This window comes from Zea mays, chromosome 8 (genome assembly GCF_902167145.1).
Source record: "Zea mays cultivar B73 chromosome 8, Zm-B73-REFERENCE-NAM-5.0, whole genome shotgun sequence".
NCBI classification, from domain to species: Eukaryota; Viridiplantae; Streptophyta; class Magnoliopsida; order Poales; family Poaceae; genus Zea; species Zea mays.
Genome location: NC_050103.1, coordinates 173905809 through 173930748, shown reverse-complemented (window position 1 = coordinate 173930748; position 24940 = coordinate 173905809). Strand labels below are relative to the sequence as shown.

General features: G+C 50.5%; 1 protein-coding gene across 1 annotated transcript; it reads left to right on the top strand.

The window, feature by feature from the left end:
* Nucleotides 1–20189: 20189 nt before the first annotated feature.
* LOC103636474 (HXXXD-type acyl-transferase family protein) lies at nucleotides 20190–22188 on the top strand. Its single transcript, XM_008658822.4, has one exon. The coding sequence runs from the start codon at nucleotides 20338–20340 to the stop codon at nucleotides 21868–21870; it is 1533 nt and encodes a 510-aa protein (XP_008657044.1). The 5' UTR covers nucleotides 20190–20337; the 3' UTR covers nucleotides 21871–22188.
* Nucleotides 22189–24940: the final 2752 nt, after the last annotated feature.

Genomic DNA, 24940 nt, shown 5'->3' with positions numbered 1-24940 from the left:
ATGTTGAACTGCTTCTTTTGATATAGTAGAAACAACGCCGAGCGATGTGAAGGTTGACATCAGCGTTTTTAGAAGTAACACCAAACAATCGAACACAAGACCAGCGTTTTTAGAGGCAACGCCGAATGATAGGAGGTCGGCGTCGGCATTTTAGAAGTAATGCCGAGCGACGGAATACGAGTGTGGCGTTTTAGAGGCGACGCCGAGTGTTTAAAGGTCTACATCGGCATTTTAGAAGTAACGCCGAGAGATTGAGTACGTGGTCTGTGTGTTAGAGGCCACGCCGAGTGATTAGAGGTCGGCGTCGGCATTTTAGAAGTAACGCCGAGCGACAGAGTTCGAGGTCGGCGTTTTAGAAACAACGCCGAGTGATTGGAGGTTGACGCCGTCATTTTAGAAGTAATGCTGAGCGATTGAACACGAGGTCAGCGTTTTAGAGGCAACGCCGAGTGATAGCCAGCCTCACGAGTTGTTTTAAGAATAATAACCGAGTGACGAAATGGCACGTCGGCTTTCTTGGAAATAACTGTCGGATGTCCACGTGGCATGCTAGGATTTCGGAAATAACCGCCGGGTGATGACTGGACACTTTTTGAATGGGTATCTGGCTTAAGAATATTCCATAAGAGTTGCGCTTTTAGCTGCCTTTGCTTTCCGTGCCCTAGTTCTTGCATTCCTGCATCTGAATCTCCTCTGCCATTCGCCTCCTACTCTGTCCGCCAGTGAGAAGCAAGATGGCGCCCAAGAGAAAAACTGCGAACTCGTCTGCTGCGGTGATCCCCGCAATCGACCCCAACAGTCAGTTACCTTTCGCAGGTAACCACATGTTCGTTATTTCTGAATCTGAGCTTCTCCGTCTTGTCTCCATCGGAGTTCTTCCTCCGCGGGAACTCTGTTCTTGGCGGATCTGCCACGGGACTACTGTCCCGACCGAAGATACCCACGAGTCAGTAGTTTATGCTCCCTTTCTTCTCCGCGGCCTCGGCCTTCCAATCTCTCCTTTTTTCTGTGGCCTTCTTGACTTTTATCATATCAACTTGACCCACTTGAACCCTAATTACATTCTCCAAATCTCCATTTTCGTTCACCTATGCGAAGCCTACCTCGGTGTGCTGCCGCATTTTGGTTTATGGAAGTATTTGTATCATTGTCGCCCTGGAATGGCTGGGGGCAACATCAGCTGGTCGGAGGTGCTAGTTTGGAGATGCGTCGTGGGCGGAAGACCGAGTATCTTGAGATTCCCCTCAAAGATAGCATTAAAGGATGGCGCCTGGAGTGGTTTATAGTTGACAATTATGGAAATTCTCTCCCCTCCCGGTCGGGAAGACAGCTAGACGTTCGCACTCCGAGTTGGACTGAGTCTCCCACAGATCAGGAAGTTGCCGAGGCAGGCGTGTTGCTTACTGAAGTCAGATTACTGAAAGAGAGAGGTTTGACTGCCGAAGCTGTGGTCACTGATTTTGTTTTCAAGAACATTCAGCCACTGAAAGACAGGGCTTATCCAGCATATCTGTATCAAGGGCTGGCCGACTCAACCCGGATTACTAATAAGAGAATTCCTTCTGTTGACTTGGTAAGCCGACTTGAAATGATCCTCAGGGGTAAAATTTCGAATGTTGGTGCTCCAGTGGCATACTCGGCTTGGAATCTATCTCCTCCCAAGGCTTTCACCCTTTTTGTGTCAAATCCGCCCGTGACCGACAGCAATTTGGGCCTTAGAGTGCGACCCTCTGCTGAGGAAGTCAGTACTTTGGTTGCTTCGCTCGGGGCAATTCCTGATGATGAACGGCAGGTTTATTTTGAAGTGCCTCTGAACCCCAGTGATGCTGACATAAATGACATGCTTGATCTATTAGCTGAGGATTCGTCCGATGCTGCTCCTGATGGTACCTTGGCAGTGGTGCCCCTTCCAGAGATTGATACAACTTTGGATGTCCCGAAACCTGTCAGCACTCGTCCAAGGCGCCCTAACCGAACCAGTCAGCCCGAGCCTTCTGCTGATGAGCAAAAGAAGAAGAGAAGACGCCTCCGGCGAGTATCCAGTTTTGATGAAGACGCTGGTACCTTAGCTTCTGCTGCTGAAGAAGTGACTGCAACTGGCCTTACTGACACTGAACCCAATGGGTGTGCCCAAACTGCTACTGATCCCAATGGGGGTGCTGCTTGCGTTGTCACTGTGGAGGATGAGGAGGAAGAAGATGAAGTCCCTTTGACTCGGAAAAACAGTCAGCGGCTCATCGCCGGCGGTGAGAGTAGTGGGGTTCCTTCTCCTGCATTGTCTGCCCTTATTGGTCTGCAAGAACTGTCCCTGGCCAACTTTGATCAAACTCTAGAGGATATGGTCCCAGAGGACTTGTTGTCAGAGCCTATGGATGATGATGCAACAGGGGCTTGTGCTGCCGCGCCTGATGCTGGGTTAAGGTCATCCCGTGCCTCGTCGACCTTAGAGCGCGATCTCGAGGGTCGGGAGACTGATTTGGATCGTCCTGGTCCCATGGAAGTAGTCGAAGGCCCATCAACCTTAGAAGTGGTTACTGCAGAGAGCCTGGACCCCAAGAATAGTGCTGACGCATGCTCAGCCCCCGAGGATGTCGCTGGGGATGACTTAGCTCGGATGAAGAGTATAAGCCACTGCCCAGCCCCCGAGGGTACTGCCGGGGATGATCCGGCTCAAGTGGGCAGCGCCAACTATAACCCAGCCCCCGAGGGTGCCCGAGCAGGGTCTCCTTCCTGTACTTCCATGGACGTTCACGCAGGATCTCCTCCACATTCTGGCTGCATGGTGGTAGCCCAAACTTTGGATCAGGGGGTCGCTTTAGAGGGCAGCATCCCCACTGGTCTGGCATTAGGCTCTGTTGAAAGTACTGAGCTCGTTCCTGCTGGTCTGCTGCAAGCTGCTTCGGGTGGTGGTCCGGCACCTGGTTATCAGCTGATTTCTCCTGGATTGGGAATCCCTTCGCTCTTTTCCAACCTCCAGGTGCTGTGCTTTGCTTTAGTTTGATCTTTATGTTGCATGAATTGTTGTCATTATGTTCATCCGCTCTTCTTATCAGGCTTTGGTGGATGGAATGATCAGCCAGTTGAAGTCACATGGTGCTTCCCTCCCAGAAGTGGCTTCATCTCTTGAGCGTTGGAATCCGGTGTTGCTTCCTCGTCGTGTATCCGAGTTGGAGGCAACTAATGCTGGTTAACGCCCTTTCTTCTTCTTCCTTGCCTTTGTTCGCGGAATGTTTTACCTTTTAACCTTATTTCGTTTGATTACCTCTTGATAGGAATGACTCGGCAGATTGCAGCTCTTGAGGAAAAACATTCCCGAGATCAAGCTGAGATGGCTCGGCGGTTTGCTGACTTCGAGGAGAAGTACTTTTTTGAGCCAAACTGAGTTGAATCAGGTCTCTGCTGCCTTGGATGACGCCAATGCTCTGAGTTCTTCTCTCCATGCTCGGCTCGATGCTGAGAAGGTGACTTACAAAACTGTGCCTTGCCTTGCTGTGCTCTTTCCACTTGTTTAGTTTCTGAAGGGGTTGACTTTTGTTTGCAGGAGGAAAAACGTATTCTCGCTGCTTCTCGCGATAATCTGGATAGGTTGTACCGAGATTCTAGCAATTCGCTGACCATCTTGGAGAGGAGCCACCGTTTTACAATGGAAGAACTGGACAACCAGCGTTGCAAGCTGCAGGAGTCTTTGGATGAAGTGACCCGCCTTACGCAGTTGCTATCAGCAAAGGATGCCACCATCAAGGAACTCCGAGCTTCTAAGAAATCCATTGCTCGGGAGTTAGAAGCTGCTCGGCTGACCACTAGGGTTGCCGAAGAAACAGCTGTCACTTTCAAAGCTCAGCGCGATAAAGCCCTGGATAAGGCTATTCGGGCGGGACGAATCTTGATGAGAAGACCCGACGTGGTTGTTCCTGAGGATATAAGGGCGGACGTGATCGCTGCCCCTGATTCCTCGAGTCGCCCTTCTTCGTCGGTTGCTCCTGAGAAAGATATTGCCAAATAGAAAACATTTTGCGTGCTTTGAGCGCGCGGTTAGTATGATCGAATTAGAGGACCTCAGTTTAGTATTCGGACGATATGATTACTCTCTTATTGTATCAGAATTCATTAGTTCGTAATTTTGTAGTAATGAAACGACGTATGATGATTGTGAGATTCGTTTACGGGATATAGAAGTCATCCCCTGAACTGCGTGAGCGCGAGTATGCTGTACCGACTTAAGCCATCAGTAACTTTAGCCGATAATTTCGTTTGTAGGGCATAGTGGTTACCCCGAGTTGGGTTAGCGTGAGCATGTTGCACCGCCTTAAGTCGTTGCCGACTTAAGTCGATTGCTCCGTTAGCAGGGCATAGTGGTCACCCCGAGTTAAGCAAGCGTGAGCATGTTGCACCGCCTTAAGTCGTTGCCGACTTAAGCCGATTGCTCCGTTAGCAGGGCATAGTGGTCACCCCGAGTTAAGTAAGCGTGAGCATGTTGCACCGCCTTAAGTCGTTGCCGACTTAAGTCGATTGCTCCGTTAGCAGGGCATAGTGGTCACCCCGAGTTAAGTAAGCATGAGCATGTTGCACCGCCTTAAGTCGTTGCCGACTTAAGTCGATTGCTCCGTTAGCGGGGCATAGTGGTCGCCCCGAGTTAAGTAAGAATGCAAGTCAATCGTCGATGAACTGAGTATCTTTGAAAACCTCTTTTTTATTGATGACATATTTCCACTTTACAGATTACATCGTTGCCCCAGCAGTTTTGAGATACAGCTAGGGATAAAACTTTCTGAGGTGTTCTATATTCCAGGAGTTCCCAACTTCTGTGCCATCCATCCGAGTGAGACGATATGATCCGGGCCGAGTGACCTCTGATACTATGAAAGGCCCTTCCCATAAGGGTGATAATTTGTGTTGTCCCTCCCCCGTTAGAATTCGGCGGAGGACGAGGTCCCCTGTCGAAAAGGAACGTCGCCGCACAGCCTTGTCGTGATAGCGCCTCAGAGTCTGCTGGTACCGTGCAGATTGGATCACTGCGTTCAGTCGTTCTTCCTCAAGTACATCAATATCCTCCAGCCTGGTGGCCTCGGCCTCTGCTATGCTTTCGAAGATCAATCTTGGCGCCCCGAATTTGAGATCAGCAGGCAGCACTGCCTCCGACCCATAGACCATGAAAAAAGGAGTGTTTCCATGCAGGGCTCGGCTAGGTTGGGTTCTCAGGCTCCAAACAACATAAGGCAGCTCTCTTATCCACTTTCCTGCGGATTTTTCATTCTTATCGAAGACTCTTTTCCTGAGTGCCTCCAGTATCATTCCGTTGGCTCGCTCAACCTGCCCGTTGGCTCTTGGATGTGCTACAGATGCATACTTGATCTGAATGCTTTTTTGCTCGCAGAAGTCAAAGAATTCTGAGCTGGTGAAGTTGGATCCTAAGTCGGTGATGATGCTGTTTGGTATCCCGAATCTGAATATTATATCCTGTATGAATTCCACGGCCTTAGCAGAGGTTAAAGAAGCAATGGGCTTGAACTCTATCCATTTAGTGAATTTGTCAATCGCCACCAGTACATGAGTATATCCCCCTTGAGCCTTCTTGAAAGGTCCAATCATATCCAGCCCCCAGCATGCGAAAGGCCAGGTTACTGGTATGGTTTGCAGCTGCTGTGCAGGCATATGCTGTTGCTTTGACAGGTATTGGCAAGCTTCACACCTCTGAACTAGCTCGGCTGCATCATTCTTTGATGTTGGCCAATAGAATCCTGTCCTGAAGACCTTCCCGACTAGTGTTCTGGAGGCTGCATGTATTCCACATTGCCCTGCATGGATTTCCTCCAGAAGTTGTTTCCCGGTGGACGGGAGAACGCACTTCATGAGAACTCCTGATGCTCCCCTTCTGTATAATATCTCCCCAATGAGTGTGTAGTGAGCCGACTGCCTGGCAATACGCTCTGCCAAGTTCTTGTCGTCTGGTTCTTCTTCGTTCTTTATATACTTAATGATCGGCCTTCTCCAGTCATCGGAGTCTGACTCGGGTTGATCTACGATGTCGCACTCTTCTGTTTGATCCATTGAGATGCTCGGCTGCATAATTTCTTGCACGAAAACTCCGGGTGGGACCTGAGTTCGACCGGATCCGAGTTTGGACAGTACATCGGCTGTCGTGTTCCGATCTCTTTCTACATGATGAAATTCCAGACCTTCGAATTTATCTTCCAGCTTTCGGACGACAGCGCAGTATTTTCCCATTGAATCACTTGAGCAATCCCACTCCTTGTTTATCTGGCTGATAACTACCAGAGAATCTCCGTATACCATCAATCTCTTGACGCCCAGTGATATGGCAATGTTTAATCCATGGATCAGAGCTTCATACTCGGCTGCATTGTTGGAGGCCGGGAATAGTAACTGGAGGGCGTACTTGAGGTGTTCGCCTCCAGGTGCAGTGAAGAGAATCCCTGCTCCTGCTCCCTGCAGCTTCAGCGAGCCATCAAAATACATTCGCCATACTTCTGCAGTCTCTGGATTATCCGGTACTTGCTGTTCGGTCCATTCTGATACGAAATCTACTAGTGCTTGGGTTTTGATGGCGGTGCGAGGTCGGAACTCGATGTCGTGTGATCCCAACTCGCAAGCCCACTTGGCTATTCGGCCAATGGCTTCCTTGTTGTGAAGAATATCCCCTATTGGAAAACCAGTGACTACTATGACTTTGTGGTCGTCAAAGTAGTGGCACAGCTTGCGGGCAGTTAGAAGTACTGCGTATAATAGCTTCTGAACTTGAGGATACTTTTTCTTTGAGGGGCTCAGAACTTCACTGATGAAATAAACAGGATGTTGTACTGGGTAGGCATGCCCTTCTTCTACTCGCTCGACTACCAACGCGGTGCTTACCACATGAGTCGTGCAAGAGATGTACAACAGCAAATCTTCAGTCGGTTGAGTTGATGTAGCTCGCCGAGGTGGTTTCAGTACTGGTGGTGTTGTTAAGAATTTTTTCAATGCATCTAGAGCTTCTTGTGCTTCTGAAGTCCATTGAAACTTATCCACCTTCTTAAGCAGCTTGTAAAATGGCAAACCTTTCTCTCCCAGTCTAGATATAAATCTGCTCAGAGCTGCCATACATCCAGTGAGTCGCTGAACCTTCTTTTGTGACCGAGGAGCTTCCATCTTCATGATAGCTTCGATCTTATCTGGATTAGCCTCAATTCCCCGGTGGTTGACGATAAATCCGAGCAACTTTCCTGCTGGTACCCCGAAAACGCATTTTTCAGGATTGAGCTTCCATCTATATCTTCTCAGGCTGTTGAAAACCAGCTGTAAATCTTCGATGAAGTTTTCCGAATTCTCAGTTTTGATCACCACGTCATCAACGTAAGCCTCCACACGCTTGCCCCAGTGATCGGCTAGGCATGTTTGAATGGCTCTCTGATAAGTCGCTCCAGCGTTTTTGAGGCCGAACGACATGGAGGTATAACAGAAAGCACCAAACGGAGTGATGAACGCCGTTTTTTCCTCATCTTCTTTTGCCAGACTAATCTGGTGATACCCGGAATAGCAATCTAAGAAAGACAACACAGAACATCCAGCGGTGGAATCCACCACCTGATCTATCCTCGGGAGCCCGAAGGGGTCCTTCGGACAGTGTTTGTTGAGATCAGTATAGTCGACGCACATGCGCCAATCCACTTTATTCTTTTTGAGTACAAGAACAGGATTGGCTAGCCACTCAGGGTGTAATACTTCTCTAATAAATCCAGCCGCGACCAGACGAGCTAATTCGGCACGAATGGCCTCTCTCTTGTCGGGCGTGAAACGACGTAGCTTTTGCCGGATCGGCCTCGCCTGGGGATAGACCTTCAATTTGTGCTCGGCCAGTTCTCTTGGGACTCCCGGCATATCCGCAGGTTGCCATGCGAATACGTCTCGGTTATCTTGCAGGAACTGGACGAGCGCGCTTTCCTATTTGTCACCCAGACTGGAGCTGATGATGGCCGTCTTGCGCTCATCAGCGAACCCCAGGTTGATCCGCTTGGTTTCTTCAGTCGGCCGCATAGAGGTTGCGGCCTGAGCTTCATTCGCCGGTACCGTGGGGTCCTCATCAGGCTTAGAGTTCGCCGATGTAGAAGGAACCGTCGACGGCTTGGTGGTGAGAGCTGCTTGGATGGCCACTCGGAAACATTCTGCGGCGCCTTGGAAGTCGGCGCGCACAGTTATGATTCCTTGCGGTCCTGGCATCTTCAGTATCATGTATGTATAGTGTGGAATGGCCATGAACTTAGCCAGCCCCGGCCTCCCGATGATGGCGTTGTACCCGCAGTCGAAATTTGCCACCTCGAACCTCAGGAACTCGGTTCGGTAGTTCTCCGGAGTTCCGAAAGTGACCGGCATGTAGATGTGGCCTAGCGGGTATTCCCCTTCCGTCGGCACGATGCCAAAGAAAGGAGTGTCCGACTGGTGGAGCTCTTTGAGGTGAACTCCCAAACCCTGAAGTGTCCGGGGGAAAGTGATGTTGATGCTGCTCCCCCCGTCCACTAGCACCTTCTTTACCCGGCTTTCTCGGATCACCGGATCGACGAGAAGCGGGTATTTGCCTGGATGGTCGAAGTTGAGCCATTGATCCTCCCGAGCGAAAGTAATTGGGTGCTCCGACCACCGGTATGGGGCGGGAGGACCGGTGGTTGCCACCAGTATCTGGCGGTCGTTGAGCTTTTGTTGTCTTTTGTTCTCCTGCGACCCATGTCCGCCGAAGATGACGTTGACCTCCCTGTCAATGCGTGGAAAAGCTCCTCCTCCCCCCTCCTCCTGCCGATGGGGCTGTCGTGGTTCATCTGGTCCTCCCCTCGGCGGAGGAGGCGGTAGAGGTTGGAAGGATCGACCGTGCCCGACGGAGTGCTTGAAGTCCCGGCAGTTTCGAAGAGTGTGGCGCATGTCCTTGTGGTACGGGCACTGGGCGTCGAGGATGTCGTCCAGCGTGCGCTCGCCTCCACGAGGTCCTCCTCGGGCGCGAGAGGCGGGCGGTCCGGCGGCGTGTACTTCTTCTCGAGGCCTCTTCTCCCAGCGTTTGTCGGATGGCTGGTTCGCGTCGCGTCGTGGTGCTGCCGGTGCAGGCTTTGCTCCTCCGATGAGATCCTGGGCCCGCTCGTCGGCGGTGATGTAGAGGTCGGCTTCCCGGAACAGCTCCTCGGAGGTAGTCGGCGCCTTTTGTAGTATGGCTCGGACAAAAGCCGAGTCATTGGATCCTCTGTAGAAGTCCTCGATCACGGCCGCCTCCGTGACCTCGGGGATGCGGTTTCTCATGGTCTGGAACCTTTTGAGGTATGACCGGAGAGTCTCATCCCCCCGGCGCTTGATGGATTTGAGGTCCCATGGTTGCGCTGGCTTGTCGGAGAGAGACTGGAAGTTGGCGGTGAAACGTCGACTGAAGTCTCCCCAGTCGTCGATGCAGTGTCGAGGTAGATGTCGTAGCCACTGCAGCGCGTCTTGCCCAAGGACGATGGGTAGATACGCGGTCATGACGTCTTCGGATGCTCCGGCAGCCCGAGCAGCGGTGGTGTAGACGGCTAACCAACCCCCTGGATCCTGCTTAGGTTCATATTTGTCGACATTGGATACCTTGAAGTTGGGAGGCCATTGGATGGCCCTAAGGCGCGGAGTAAGAGCGGATACTCCGCACGTGTCCTCCTGTCGTCGGGGATGACGTCTGTCCCGGGGAGGGGAGTGGTGGTGGTGGTTCCTCGACCGTCCCCGGGTGGTACCGCCAGTTGAAGCTGTTGCCGACTCAGTCCTGGTGGCCTGGCTTTGAGTCGGGAAGCCATGATCTCGGTCATACTCCTCCCGACGGCGAATTTCGTTCTCATGCCGCCGTTCGCGCGAAGCATTGATGGAGCTTCGCGCGTCTCGGCGACTGTTGATGGCGTGTCGCAAATCGTTCGGTGGGTGAGCGAGCGGTAGAAGATGGTTGGCCGCCTGAGTGAACAGGCGTCGGTATCCTTCGGCGTCGGGAGTCCGAGGAAGTCCGTCAGCTATCCGAGCTAGAACGCCTCCGACCTCGCTCGGCGTGTTCATAGCTCGGGCGAAGTCGGGGTTCAGGTTGCGCCCGAAGAGCGGATTCTCCCGGCGTTGCCTTGCATCTTGCTCGGCTTGCTCCTGAGTCCGTCGGCGATCACGTCGTCGGGAGTTCCTTCGTTCCCTGAAGACGCGTTCTTCCGGAGTTTCCCCTATCTCCGAGACCTCGTCTCGCGAGACAGGCTGCTCCGGATCCCGTTCTCCAGCCGCGTGATGTAGTCGAACGTTCCTGCGTCGGTTCCTCCGTCGGCGGGATTCTCGTTGAGGTGGTTCTTCTCCAGGCGCGGTCGGTTCGTCGTCAGAGATGGTGGGCGACTCCACTCTCTTGATGAAGAGGATGTCGGGGTAGAATGGTACTGCCGTTGTGGCGACTTTCTTTCCGTTCTCCTTTGAGGTTAGAGGAACAGGAAGAACGACTTGCCTCCCCCTGGTCTCCTCCTTTCTCACGACCTGTGTCCATTCTTTCGTCGGGGAAGTAGACGGCGGGGTCTTCCGAGTTGGCGAGCTTCTAGCTCCAGCCTCCCCGGAGACGATCTTTTTCCGAAGAGCAGGAGGTTGCGCCTCTCCGGCATTTTCGGGGTTTGTTGGAGGAGACTTCTTTTCCGGCGGATCCGCGATACGGTGTAGAATTCCCTCTTCATCCGCGACAGACGAGATCGTCCCGAAGCGGAACACGGATCCGGGACGCATGGTGATCTTGCTGCAGAAGGTGACGGCCATTGAGCTAGCTTCGATCGTCGACACACTCCCTACCTGGCGCGCCAGCTGTCGGTGTTTTGGGTCCGACCGCACACCCGGGGTTGCCCCTCAAGGTGTTTTTAGGAGTAGGACGGTGTCGATGACTGTAGCAAAACGGTTCGTGCCGATCGCACGAGGGACAGTGGACAAGGTTTACAGGTTCGTGCCGCTTAGAGATGCGTAACACCCTACGTCCTGGTGAGTATATGAGCGAGGTTACAAGAGGACTCTCTGGATTGAGGGCGCCGAGAGTTTACGTGGGTGGCTAAGTAAGAGTAGGGCCGATCGTTCTGAAGGGGTGCCCCCTAGGCCTTATATATTCGACCGTGGGGCAGTACATGTAGATATGATAACAACAAGTAGCCAAAAGATAGTGAACCTCCTGAGTTTATCCCTACACAACCCTCGCCGACTTATCCTCGCATGGCTCCGTTGCATGGGGGCTTCAGCGCGGGAAAGTCGGGTCTCTGTTGCGATTCATTCGTTCGACGTTGTGGGCCGTCCGGGTTTGCACCAGTCCAGTCTCACGTCTTCTCTTCTTTGTTGGTTGCCTTTCCCTAGGCCCACGAAAGAATGACCTTACGAATTATTGGGCCATTGGGCCTTTCGTGAGGCCTTTTACTTCTTTAGTGGACCCAGGGGATATCTATCCCCCACATTGACCGCGGGACTTCTCCTTCGAGTTGGTGGTCCATGTTTGGATCAGATACGCCAACACTTCAACGTGTTGCTAAGCGGCTGCTATCACAGTGTGTCTCGTCGAGTGGGTGTAAGCGCAACTGGAGTACTTTCGCATTCATCCACACAAAGCTCCGCAACAAACTCGGCTACTTGAAATTGCATGAGCTTGTGTTCGTTAACTACAACCTTCGTCTTCGCATCCAACGAGCAACTGGTACACCAGAGCCTAGTGAGTTTGATCCTGCCTTGGCCTTCATGGATCTATCATTACATAGGCATAATGAAGCCATTAGAGATTGGATGGAAAGAGGAAGATCCAATGCACCTCCAACATTGGATGAAGACTCACCTATCAGTGACACTCCTCTTCCTAGCACGCTTTTTACATCGCTTGTACGTGAACAAGGAGGCACAGAGGAAGTGCAAGAATGGGCCGATGAAACAATTGGTGACACCCACCTTGGTAAGCGGAAGACAAGACTTGGTCCATCAGATAGGAAAGGAAAAAGGGTCAAAATCACCGATCAAATCGAAGAGGAAGACGAGGATGAAGACAGTGATGATAACACAACCGACCCTAGTGCTGGTGATGATGACAGCCATGGTGATGCTGGATTATATGGTGGAGGGAGTGGTGCAGGAGGGAGTGGTATGGGAGGGAGTGGTGCAGGAGATTGGAGGTCCACTGGAGGAAGTCGGTTCACCCATTCCACACAAGATTCTTACCATGATGCACCTCATTCACAGCGGGAGACAATAAGTGGTCGACGTCGTTCGGTTTCATTTCCTGTCCAAGATGGAATCCGTAGCTCAAGTAGCTCTGGTTCTTCTAACTATCCGACTGGACAAGACCCAGTCTATAACCCTTATGCATGGCAATGGCAACCGAGTCAAGGAACCTATGGACCCCCTCCACCATCAGGCGAAGCACCACCATCGATCATGTATGGGTATGGAAACTATGGACCTCCTCCACCACCATATTCAAATTTATCAAATATGTATCCACCAGGACCACAATATGGGTATGGACAAGTTCCCGCTGCACCGGTATGTTCTTCTGCTTTGTGGATAAGTATTTATTTGTCGTTCTTGTTTCCTCACTAATGTATCTCATATCTTTTGTATAGGCCTATCACTATCAGTATGACGGATTGGATCAATATCACGACCCTTTCAACATGCCTGAGTACTATCACTATGACTCGAGCTGAACATGTGAGTATTGTGAAATAAGTCGACCTATGTGTCGTTGCCTCGTTGGAGAGGTGTAAACGAACTTGTATTTGAGTATTGCGAAGTTCGTTGGATGTTTATTGCATGAGAACTAGAGTTTGTGGTTGCATATGTATGTTGTATGTTATTTTGATGAACTCATGTTGTGTGGATCAATTAATATTTACTGTACAATGTGAATTGAGCAAACTACAAATAAACCCTGCCAAAATTTTCATTTTTTTCTGCTAAAAACGGTAAAAACGAGTTTATTTCACGGTTAACCGTCGGTTTCTACCGGTTTTTCGCCGGTTTTTCGCCGGTAAACCAATTCAAATTCAAACTGATTTGGTTTGGCCAAACCGGTCGATTTTTACCGGTTTCTGCCGGTTTACCGGCGGTAAACCGTTACCAGTGGGGGCAGTTTTTACCTCCCCACCGATTTTGTAAACCCTGGATGTGAGAGGCTGCAAAGAAGTGTGTTTGCGTCTCGAATGTAGATAATTCTTTTCCAATGGTTGTGGGTCAGCTCAGGCATTGACCACCACGATGACCGGTGATCGGCAGACAGGTGCAGAGAGCAGGGCCATGGCCGGCGGGAGCCCAACTTGCGCCACCGTCCCACGACCGCCAGGTCGCCAGCGGCAGCACTGCATGCATCGGCCGTGTTGGTCGACACTCGGCAGGGCCGCTCGCGCCGACCGGGCGGCCGGGTGCAGGCCACCTAGTCTGCCTTCGTTTATTCCCGGCGCCTATCCTACACTACACTACAGGCCAGCCCCCTCGGCCCGATCGGACCGCGCTCGCGCGTGCGGGGCACCGGGCGTCCGGGTCGCACCAGCTTGCCATTATACTATGCCGCGCTGTCGCTGCACGCGCTTCCGCCGATGCAGCAGGAGGCACGGCTGTGTTAGAGATATAGTTTATATCCATCTATAGAAAGGTAGTTTAGGGGACTAGATATTCTCTCCTGGTCTTGTGGAGCTGCGCCTCCTTTTTCTCCTATGTTTGTTACAGAGTCCTTATCATGTAATCCTCTATTATCATGTAATCCTCTTCTATAAATATGAGAAGGCGTGACCTGTGAAGGTCAAGGCGCCATACATTAACATGGTAACAGAGCCATAAATTTTCCGGCAAAATCTAACTTCATCCTCTACCTCCTCCTCCTCTCCTTCCACCACTACTACCATGCTTCCTTCCATGGCGTCTTCCTTTGTGCCAATTCATATTCATCATGCTGTTACAATACGACTCACGAAGTCTAACTTCCTCCTCTGGCGAGCTCAATTACTGCCCTTTCTCCGCAGCGCCAAATTGTTGGGCTATCTCGATGGTTCTCTTTCCCCTCCAGCTCAGCAGATTGCATCTACATCTGACAATGGCATCACCATGGTCTCCAATCCAGATTATGATCGCTGGTTCGACCAGGATCAGCAGGTTCTTAGCGGCATGCTGTCATCCATGTCTGAAGAGGTTCTGCGGGATGTGATCTCAGCCTCCACATCAAAAGGAGGCCTGGGATATCTTGCAGAGAATGTTCTTCTCTGCTACTCGTGCTCGCATGGTGCAAATTCGAGTTGAACTGGCTACATCCAAGAAAAGAGATCTATCTGCGGCTGATTTTTTTCGCCGAATCAAGGGGCTGGCCAATGAACTTGCTGCTGCAGGTGCTGCTTTACGTGATGATGAGATAATAGCATATCTTCTGGCCGGCCTTGGCTCAGACTATGATTCTTTTGTCACATCGATGACCACCAGATCTGAAACCATTACTTTGGATGATGTATTTGCCCACCTCATGGCGTTTGAGGCCCGCCAACTTCAGCATCAGGTCGAGCTACAACTTCATACTGGTTCATCTGCCAACTATGCCGGACGTAGCGGAACACCAATGAATCATGGTCGTGGCCGTGGCCGTGGCCGTGGCTGTGGCCGTGGTCGGTTCCCGCCTCCTCGTGTTGATACTTCTCCTCATTATTCAGGGGATAATCAAGGATCAGCTACTTGACCAACTTGTCAGATTTGTGGCAAAGAGGGTCACACTGCAGTTCACTGCTGGTATCGTCATGATGATTCCTACGATGAAGTACCGCCGTTGGCTGCATTAGCTGCTTCATCCTCCTACAACGTCGATCCCGATTGGTACACTGACACGGGTGCTGCTGATCATATCACCAGCGATCTAGATCGCCTTGCTGTTCGGGAACGTTATCACGGCAACGACCAAGTCCGAGTGGGTAATGGCACAGGTTTGCACATCTTACATACCGGTCATTCTTCAATTACTACTGCTGTTCGTCCTCTTGCTTTGCGCCATATTTTACATGTTCCTGAAATTTCTAAAAATCTCCTTCCAGTTCATAAATTTTCTAAAGATAATGATGTTTTCTTTGAATATCATCCATGGCATTTCTGTATAAAGGACCGGCAATCGGGACGCAGCCTGCTGACCGGTCGATGTGAGTCCGGTCTCTACCCCATCCGATCGTCTGCAGCTACTACACTCAAACATGCTCTTCTCAGCAGGTCTGCAAGCAAGACCCAGTGGCATGCCCGTCTCGGCCATCCCTCTTCACAAGTAGTTCAGTCCATTTTACGTCTTAATAATATTCGATGTACTAGTGAACCCTCTGCGTCCGTTTGTGATGCTTGCCAATTAGCTAAAAGTCATCAGCTACCGTATACTGTCTCTCTTCATCAATCCACTTCACCATTAGAATTAATTTTTTCTGATGTGTGGGGTCCTGCCCCTAAATCTGTTTCTGGGTTTAAATATTACATTAGTTTTATTGATGACTATAGCAAATTCTCTTGGATATATTTGATGCATGATCGCACGGATGCCCATCGCATATTCTCACAATTTCAAACTCATGTTGAGCGTCTTTTGAATGCTAAAATTAAATGTGTTCAGTCTGATTGGGGTGGAGAGTATGAGAAAATTCATAACACATTTTTTCGCTCACTTGGCATTACTCATCGTGTTTCATGTCCACATACACACCAACAAAATGGCTCGGCCGAACGAAAGCATCGTCACATTGTGGAAACTGGCTTAGCTCTTCTTGCTCATGCTGACATGCCCATTAAATTTTGGGACGAGGCTTTTCTTACAGCTACATACCTCATCAACCGTCTCCCAACCCGTGTCATTGATAATACTTGTCCCCTTGAACGCCTGCTTCATAGTCCTCCCAATTACTCTCTCTTAAAAATCTTTGGCTGCGCATGTTGGCCACATCTTAGACCCTACAATAAAACTAAACTTTCTTTCCGCTCAAAAGAGTGTGTTTTTCTTGGCTATAGCAACTTACATAAAGGATATAAATGTCTCGATGTTGATTCTGGCCGTGTTTATATTTCTCGAGATGTTGTCTTTGATGAGACTATTTTTCCTTTTAAACGTCTTTCTTCGAATTGCTCTCAGGCTGCTCAGTCTGTTCATCCTAACTCCACATCGCGTAATTTGCATTTGGATAGCAGCAGTACTATATTGATGCAAGGCCATATGTGTGCACCTGTTTCTCCTAATTTTTTGGATGCAGCAAGCCCCACCGTATCAACCTCTACAATGGCCAACCAGCCTACGGAATCATGTATTCAGCCCTCTGCACCTGCTATTGGTACGCTCCATCATCCACATGAGAGCTCTCCTGATCCACCTCAGCCTGTGGAGAGCTCGGTTGACATATCAGCACCTGATCTGGTTCTATCACCCAATCTTGCCTCTACAGAAGCTACGGTGACACCAGCTGCTGTTCAACATCCATATGGCACTCGAATGAAAAATAACATCCGGAAACCGAAGGTTCGTACAGATGGCACAGTCACGTATTCAGCTATCACTTCGTCATCAGTTGAACCAACCTCTTATAAATCTGCTATGGGAGATCCTCTATGGCGGCAAGCAATGAATGAAGAATTCCAAGCTCTCATTCAGAATCACACATGGCACTTGGTTCCTCCACGTGATGATATTAATATTGTTGATTGCAAATGGGTCTACAAGTTGAAACAAAAGCCTGATGGCTCTATTGACCGCTACAAAGCACGCTTAGTTGCAAAAGGGTTTAAACAAGAGTATGGAATTGATTATGATGACACTTTTAGTCCAGTGGTCAAGCCTACCACTATTAGGCTTTTGCTATCTCTTGTTGTATCACATAATTGGGCCATTCGTCAGATAGATATCCAAAATGCTTTCCTTCATGGTATTCTCAAAGAAGATGTTTATATGAAGCAGCCTCCTGGATTTATTGACCCTAAGCATCCTAAATATATTTGCAAACTTGATAAGTCCCTTTATGGTCTTAAACAGGCCCCACGTGCTTGGTTTTCTCGCCTCAGTTCTACGCTCATTCAGTTGGGATTTATAGCATCTAAGGCTGATGTGTCCTTATTTATCTTCAACAAAGAGGGTATCAGGATGTACATACTTATTTATGTTGACGATATTATTATTATCAGCTCCTCTCCCTCGGCTATTGAGAAGTTTTTGGCACAACTTCGGAGACATTTTGCTGTCAAGGACCTAGGTGCTCTACATTATTTTCTCGGCATTCAGGTTACTCATTCTCCTAATGGTCTCATACTGACGCAACACAAGTACATCAAGGACCTGTTAGCCCGGACTAACATGCTTGCGTCCAAAGGAGTCAATACCCCTATGCTCCTGGATGAGAAATTGACTCTAAATGGTGGTGATATTCTCTCTGCTGAAGATACCACGAGATATAGGAGTGTGGTTGGCACTCTACAATATTTATCATTGACTCGGCCTGATATTTCCTACTGTGTCAATCGAGTCTGTCAATTTTTATCATCTCCGACTACGGTGCATTGGGTGGCTGTCAAGATGATTCTTCGTTACTTACATCAGACCATTGATTATTTCTTGCGCTTTACCAAGTCTGGCTCTTCTTTATTGAGTGCTTTTTCGGATGCTGATTGGGCTGGTAATCCGGATGATCGTTGAAGCACCGGAGGATATGCCATATTTCTTGGTGGTAATTTAGTTTCTTGGGCATCCAGAAAACAATCGACGGTATCTCGTTCCAGTACGGAGGCTGAATATAAGGCAGTAGCAGACACCACTGCTGAACTTATTTGGATTCAGGTTCTTCTTCGAGAACTTGGTGTCCCACAGCATCGACCTCCGAGTCTGTGGTGTGATAATATCGGTGCTACTTATTTGACCAAGAATCCCATCTTTCATCGTCGAACAAAACATGTGGAAGTTGATTACCATTTTGTTCGAGAGCGTGTTGCTGCCAATCAACTTGATGTTCGCCCCATATCATCGAAGGATCAGCTTGCTGATATTATGACGAAACCTTTATCAGGATCGGCGTTTAATATGTTCCGGCACAATCTGAACTTAGTATCGCACCGTCCAGATTGAGGGGGATGTTAGAGATATAGTTTATATCCATCTATAGAAAGGTAGTTTAGGGGACTAGATATTCTCTCCTGGTCTTGTGGAGCTGCGCCTCCTTTTTCTCCTATGTTTGTTACAGAGTTCTTATCATGTAATCCTCTATTATCATGTAATCCTCTTCTATAAATATGAGAAGGCGTGACCTGTGAAGGTCAAGGCGCCATACATTAACAGGCGGCACTCAGGTTCAGTGGCTGGCCCCGATCGAACGATCCGTATCCAGCTCACCAGCTGCAGCAGCGAGGGGGACGAACGACGACTAGTTTACACATTGCTGTCCGGTACATGTACGTGTAACGTTACGTACTCAGGGGATCGTGTGGTTGTGTGCGCGGCACAAACTCCTCTGCTCGGTGGCAGAGAGGAATGCATGCATGTAGCGCCATGAAGCATGTAACGGCGAACACCAGCAGCATGCAGGCGCATCGGTCTCTGCATGCTTCTGTACCGCCCCGACCGGAGAAGATTCTTTGCAGGAAGGACGGCAATGGCTGGCTGCACAGCAGAGGACGGAAGGCGGTGGCAGGTTCATGTATCCGCCGCCTTCGTCCTCGTCCTCGTCCTCGCCGGGCGTCGCGAACGCATCGTTGCAGCCAGCGGAAACCGATGCGACGCTCCTTGCATGAGGCAACAACGTATTCCATCATCCACCATTCTCGCTTGCTATATCTGCAGGAAGCGCGCAGCACCATTCTCGACAGAAAATGTAAAGAAACGAAAGCATCAATCAAATTGAGCAAGCGACGATTCATATATGTCACCGGAGTGACTAGGCAGCAAGGCAAGAGCAACGTATTCTATTTAATTCATCTGGGACGTAGACCACGTAAACTGACCAAGAGACGATGGAGGCATAAATACTGTCCGAATTTGGCACATTTAAGCCCACTCATGGATGACCCAATTTATATAAGAAAGGCAGCTGAGGAGATGTGTAGAGATCACACGAGAGGCTTTAGTCCCCCGTTACTCATCTAGGTAGGAGATAACTAATCTAATTGTGTAACAAATGCTACTGATGATTATACTTTCTCTGTCCCAAATTAAAACCCGATTTAGAATAATTAATGGGTTTATAGAATATATAATGTATGCGTCGTATATATGTGTCTAGATCCATTATCATTTATTTGAATATAGACACAAAGATCAAAAGCCACTTATGATTATAATTTCTCTGTCCCGTATCTGTTTTAGATAATTAATGGATTTATACAATATATTAATGTATGTGTTTGTGTTTTATATACGTGTCTATATCCATTAATTTGAATATAGATATAAAGATCAAAAAACTAAAAACGAGTACTACTTTTGGACACACTGAGTGGAGTGTTTTGCTTGTGAGGCGGATATAGATTGGACGACATGAATAGTTATGAAGATGCCGTCCCAGCTTAATCGCCTATGCACGGGTACAGCCGTTGCTTGTTCATTGAATTGAATCCCCTCCGACAACATGTTCAGTGTACTCTGTAATGGTATCTCGTCAACAAGCGCTCCAACACCGGTTTGAGTAGCTAAGCCCTTCTACAGACTACAGGTATCCATCCTTGCTTTAAAACAAATATATAATAAAGATATTTCTGGTGGCGTGCCGGGACACTTGTTCCTCTCCATTGCAAAGGAAGGCACACCTGTTGGCACTTGGCAGCCACAGGACAATCCAAATTGATGGGTCTCTCTGACTCTCTCTCTCTCTCTGTCTATCTTTTCCTTGATAAAATCCAAATCATCGGCACTTTTAAACGGTATCTTTTGCGTTTTCTAGTTGTGTCAACACACACTCTTCACATGCAATAGAACAAATCTCTAGCTTTGCCTTTATCTGATACTCCCTCCGTTTTGTTTTTTTTATTTGTCGCTGGATAGTGTAAAATTGCACTATCCGGCGACAAATAAAAAGAAACGGATCTGCCTCTGACGGCCACAAAAACCTGGACAGAGAATATCCAAAACAGTGCTGGCAAAAGAAGGCAGAGTAGTACCGGACCGGTCCAGCCCAGGTGCATGCATCCAGCCCCTCGTCGTGTCCTATATAAACCGCCCAAAGGTTGTTCGTTGTTCGCAGCAAAGACGGCACTGCCCAAACCACCTCTTTGGCCGTAGTATCGCACAGGCGCACAGCACAGCACGCTCTATCCACTCCTCCGCTGCCACCGCTACTGCTGCATCAGCAGAGCAAGCGGCAGGCGCTGCAGCGCAGGGCAACCGAACACATGGCTCAGATGATCTCCACCATGCCCATGCTGGACGCCGCCCCGGCGGCCGCGTCCACCATTATGCCCAGACTGCAGGCCGCCGCCGCCGCCGCCGCCTGCCTGGACGCGCCGCCCTCGGGCATCGCCGTCGTGTCGAGGCAGCACGTCCGCCCGGACGCCGCGTCGGCGCCGGCGGTCGGTGACCTCGCGCTGTCCGTCTCCGACCTGCCCATGCTGTCGTGCCACTACATCCAGAAGGGGCTCTTCTTCCCGGCGCCCGACCTGCCCATGCCCTCGCTCGTGCTGCTGCTCCGGTCGTCGCTGTCCCGGGCGCTCGCCGCCGTCCCGCCCCTCGCCGGCCGCCTCGTCACGCTGCCCGACGACGACGGCCGCGTCGTCGTCCGCTGCAACGACGGCGCCGGCGTGGACTTCCTGCACGCCGTCGCGCCCGGCCTGTCGCTCGACGACTTCCTCGTCCCTGGCGCCGACGTGCCGACCAAGCTCACCAAGGACCTGTTCCCCATGGACATGGACCGGACCGTCAGCTACGAGGGCCACCGTCGCCCGCTCGCGTCGTTCCAGGTCACCGTGCTCGGCGACGGCGCCGTCTTCATCGGCATCGTCGCCAACCACGCCGTCGTGGACGGCACCTCCTTCTGGCACTTCTTCAACACCTGGGCGGCCATCTGCCGCGGCGACTCGCCCACCAGGCTGCCGGACTTCAGCCGAAACTTCTTTGGCGAGTCCACCGCCGTCCTCCGCTTCCCCGGCGGCGTCGGCCCGTCGGTGACATTCGACGTGGACGCGCCGCTCCGTGAGCGCGTCTTTCGCTTCAGCGCTGACGCAGTTCGCCAGCTGAAAGCGGTAGCCAACCGTCGTCCGAGCCGTGGCCAAGACGCCGAGGTTTACGGCAAGATGGCGCAGGACCCCAAGAACGATCCCCTAGTGCGCGGGCGCGGCGGGGAGGAGATCTCGTCGTTCCAGTCGCTGTGCGCGCAGATATGGCTCGCGGTGACGCGTGCCCGGAAACGCCTGGATCCCGACGCGACGACGACGTTCCGGATGGCCGTGAACTGCCGGCATCGGCTGCGGCCGGCCGTCTCCCCTGCCTACTTCGGCAACGCCATCCAGAGCGCTGTGACGACGGCGACGGTGACGGAGCTGCTGGCTTGCAGCGATCTACGGTGGGCCGCGGGCAAGCTGAACGCGAGCCTCGCGGCGTACGGCGACGGCGCGATCCGGCGCGCGGCGGCGGCGTGGCAGGCCGCGCCCCGGTGCTTCCCGCTGGGCAACCCCGACGGCGCGGTGATCACGATGGGAAGCTCCAACCGGTTCCCGATGTACGAGGGCAATGACTTCGGGTGGGGGCGGCCCCTCGCGGTGCGGAGCGGCCGCGCCAACAAGTTCGACGGCAAGATGTCGGCGTTCCCGGGACGCGCCGGGGACGGCAGCGTGGACATCGAGGTGTGCCTGACCCCGGACACCATGGCGGCGCTGCTCCGCGACACCGAGTTCATGCAGTTCGTGTCGGGCCCGTCGCATCTGTTGTGATGTACTGTGCTGTACCGGTGCCATGCGTGCGGGCGCGAATGGGGCCATCGGGTCGGGCGGCGTCAGGGCTGCTGTTGGATTTGCTCGGTCGTCCTTGCCTTTAGCGAGAACTAGCTAGTTGGTGCCAAAGACATTGTATCTGTCTCGCTTCTTCGCAGTGCTGCGTGAAATCGTGTTAGTTAGCAACTACTACTAGTACTTGGAATTTGGAAACTACTGTTATGCTGCAGCCTCTGCAAGCGATGCAACAGCGTGGAGAATATGAACCGTGTATATTAGACCGTACAAAAAGTTATATAAAATAACCTTTTACCATTAGTTTCTCTTATAATCTAAAGTTGATGGTTTATAAATCATTATTATTTCATAGGCACTTTCTACATAAATCTACCAATACGAATTTAAACTTTGAATTTTATAAACCATTATTATTTTATAGACACTTTCATGCAATTAAACTAATTATTGATCAAAATTTATAAAATTTGACTTTTCTATAATTAAATAGGATTACCATTTTTTAATGGAGAGAGTAATCCACAAACTCAGTGGGTCTAGTAATGTCATTTTACAACGTTATATTTGCATACCAGTTGCCTAAAACAGCAAAAAAAAACACCCTTACATAATTAAATAATTGAATTTTCTTATAGGATCTAAAATAACTATTTGTTTTAAATTTTAAATAATGAAAGTAGCATTTTATTTCAAAAAAATATTATATATCTTTGGGTCCTCTATTTGGATTTTGTTTGTTCATATTACTAGTGTCGGTGTTTCGAACCTCCGCTCCGACAAGTAAATTTCTATATACGTGTTCTAGGGTTCGAACGATGTGCTCGGTGGGCGTAAGATTTATACTGGTTCGGGGAGCACGTACCTACATCCAGTCTTCGACGACTCGCGCTACCGACACTTTTGTTGCTCGATGCTCGTAGTAGGGGTTACAAGCAGTCGAGCGAGCGGGGCAGCGGTTGGGGGCTCCCTTGGGAAGGAGCCATTATACAGTGGTAAAACAGGGTGTCTCACCTCGGCGAGGTCGTGCGTCTGGTCGTCCATGTTCATGCTCATTACGACGGACGACATGGGCAGCGCGAGGCCCTATCGCCATCATTACTACCTCTGCACCACGCCGCACATGTCCTCCGTTGCCTGGATCAAAGTGTGGCTCGTCGTGTTGCGAGCCCTGTAGACCGTTACGTACTCAGGTCTAGCCTTGATAAGTCATGAGTGCTCCACAGGTTGAGGGCTTGTAGGTCATGAGTATGCTGGCCTGTGCAAGTCATGAGTCGGAGGTGGATTGAAGCGTCCCGATCCTTTGGGACTCAAATGTGACACAATTACTAGTCCCATGAGGCTAGTAACCACATTCATTACTTCAAATAGTTACAGAGTCTGAATAATATTATTACAATACCGGGGATACAAGCTCGAAAGTGAGCCGAAAACATAAAGCGCAGTGGAAGATAAAATAGCCCAGGCCACAGGCAGAACTGGGTGAAGACACAGCCCCATCAATCAAGCATAGCAGAAAAGAAGTCTTCAGCTGCTGAAAAACATAAATAAATCTGGGTGAATACACTAGGTATTCCGCAAGCCCACCCGGCTCCCATAAAGAGAAAGTGACCTATATTGTACATGCTTTATATGGTGGAGTTGAAGTCACTCATACTTTTCCAGAGAAAGGCAGTACTCAATGGTTAGGGTTTTCCCAAGACAATAGAAGTAACACTTGCTTGACCACCACTGAGCTTCCCGCTCCCGTGGCACTACTTTCTTTCCAGAACATACACACACATTTCCCTGTCGAATAGGTTTAGACTCTGCGCAGATGGGTACACTTTACCCACAAGTCCGGCTCTGCGATCTCATGGCCAATGAGACCCGAATCCGAAACTCTTTCCTTCCTTGTACGTCCGAACCTTAACGGTTATACCGGAAGGAGTCAGGCCACCGCCATGTCCAAACCGGACAAAACATTCCCCCTCCTTATCCTCCTGGTGCTACCCCAGCCTTCATAACCCTGGGGTCGGACCGTACGAGTTCAGATTGAGTGGCTGCCCACACAGCCTCGAGTGGTTGTACTTTTTGAGAGTACAGGTAATGAAAGATGACAAACCGGTCCTTATATGAGAGGACGATCCTTCTGCTCACGCCTAAACCAGCTGAGCCAACACCTTAGGCCCTCCCCTAAACCAGGGAGTCCCTGATCATCCTACTTCACCAGGTGATGAGGGTGAGCACCCTTCATTGCACTCTTTTGGAAAACATTTCACTTATACCCCTTTTCACTTGTCCCATATCTTTTAATCGAAGTAATAGTTAATGCGGCTCTCTCATGCTTACCATGCAATTCGATTCCCATCCCATAATCCAGGCTTAGGCAGTGGTAGAGAGAGATAGGTAAATAATGCATCAAGGGAAAGGTGGACTTGCCTTCGTCGAAGCTTTCCTGGCACAAGAGGTTAATCTCGGAGGGGTCGGGTTCTTGCCCTTCTTCCGGAGCTAAGGGTTCCGGAGGATCGGATCCCTCTTCCGCTAATTAAACATAGACAATAACAATACATCAAACATAGTGACCTTTGTGGGGTGTGCAAATTGTTATACTTTATTATTTTTGAGCCCTAATAATTTATTTAGACAATTTTTGGTGCATAAAATATTAGCATCTAAATATATATGGGAAAATGAGGAAAAGAAATAGGAAAAGAAAAAGGAAAAGGAATTCTCCATCCAACTGGGTCGGGGGGATTTTTGGCCCACTCGGCGCGCGGGCGCGGGCGCAGGCGCGCTTTGCGGCCCAAACGGCCCAGCAGCGAGGGGACGGCGGCGGGGACGGCGCCGTAGCGCGGGCCCACTAGCCAGGGAGAGAGGGGGGGCTGACGGCGCTACTTGGTAACGGAGGGGGAAGGGGGCTCGACCGGGTCGGTCGGCGACGAGCTCCGCGGCGGTTCTCCGCCGTCGGTCCGGTCCTCTAGCGGGGAAGGGGTGGCGAAGCACGGGCGGTTGGAGTGGGTCACGGTGGTGGGGCGAATTTGGCCTGCGGGGGCCTATGGCGGCCGGTCCACGG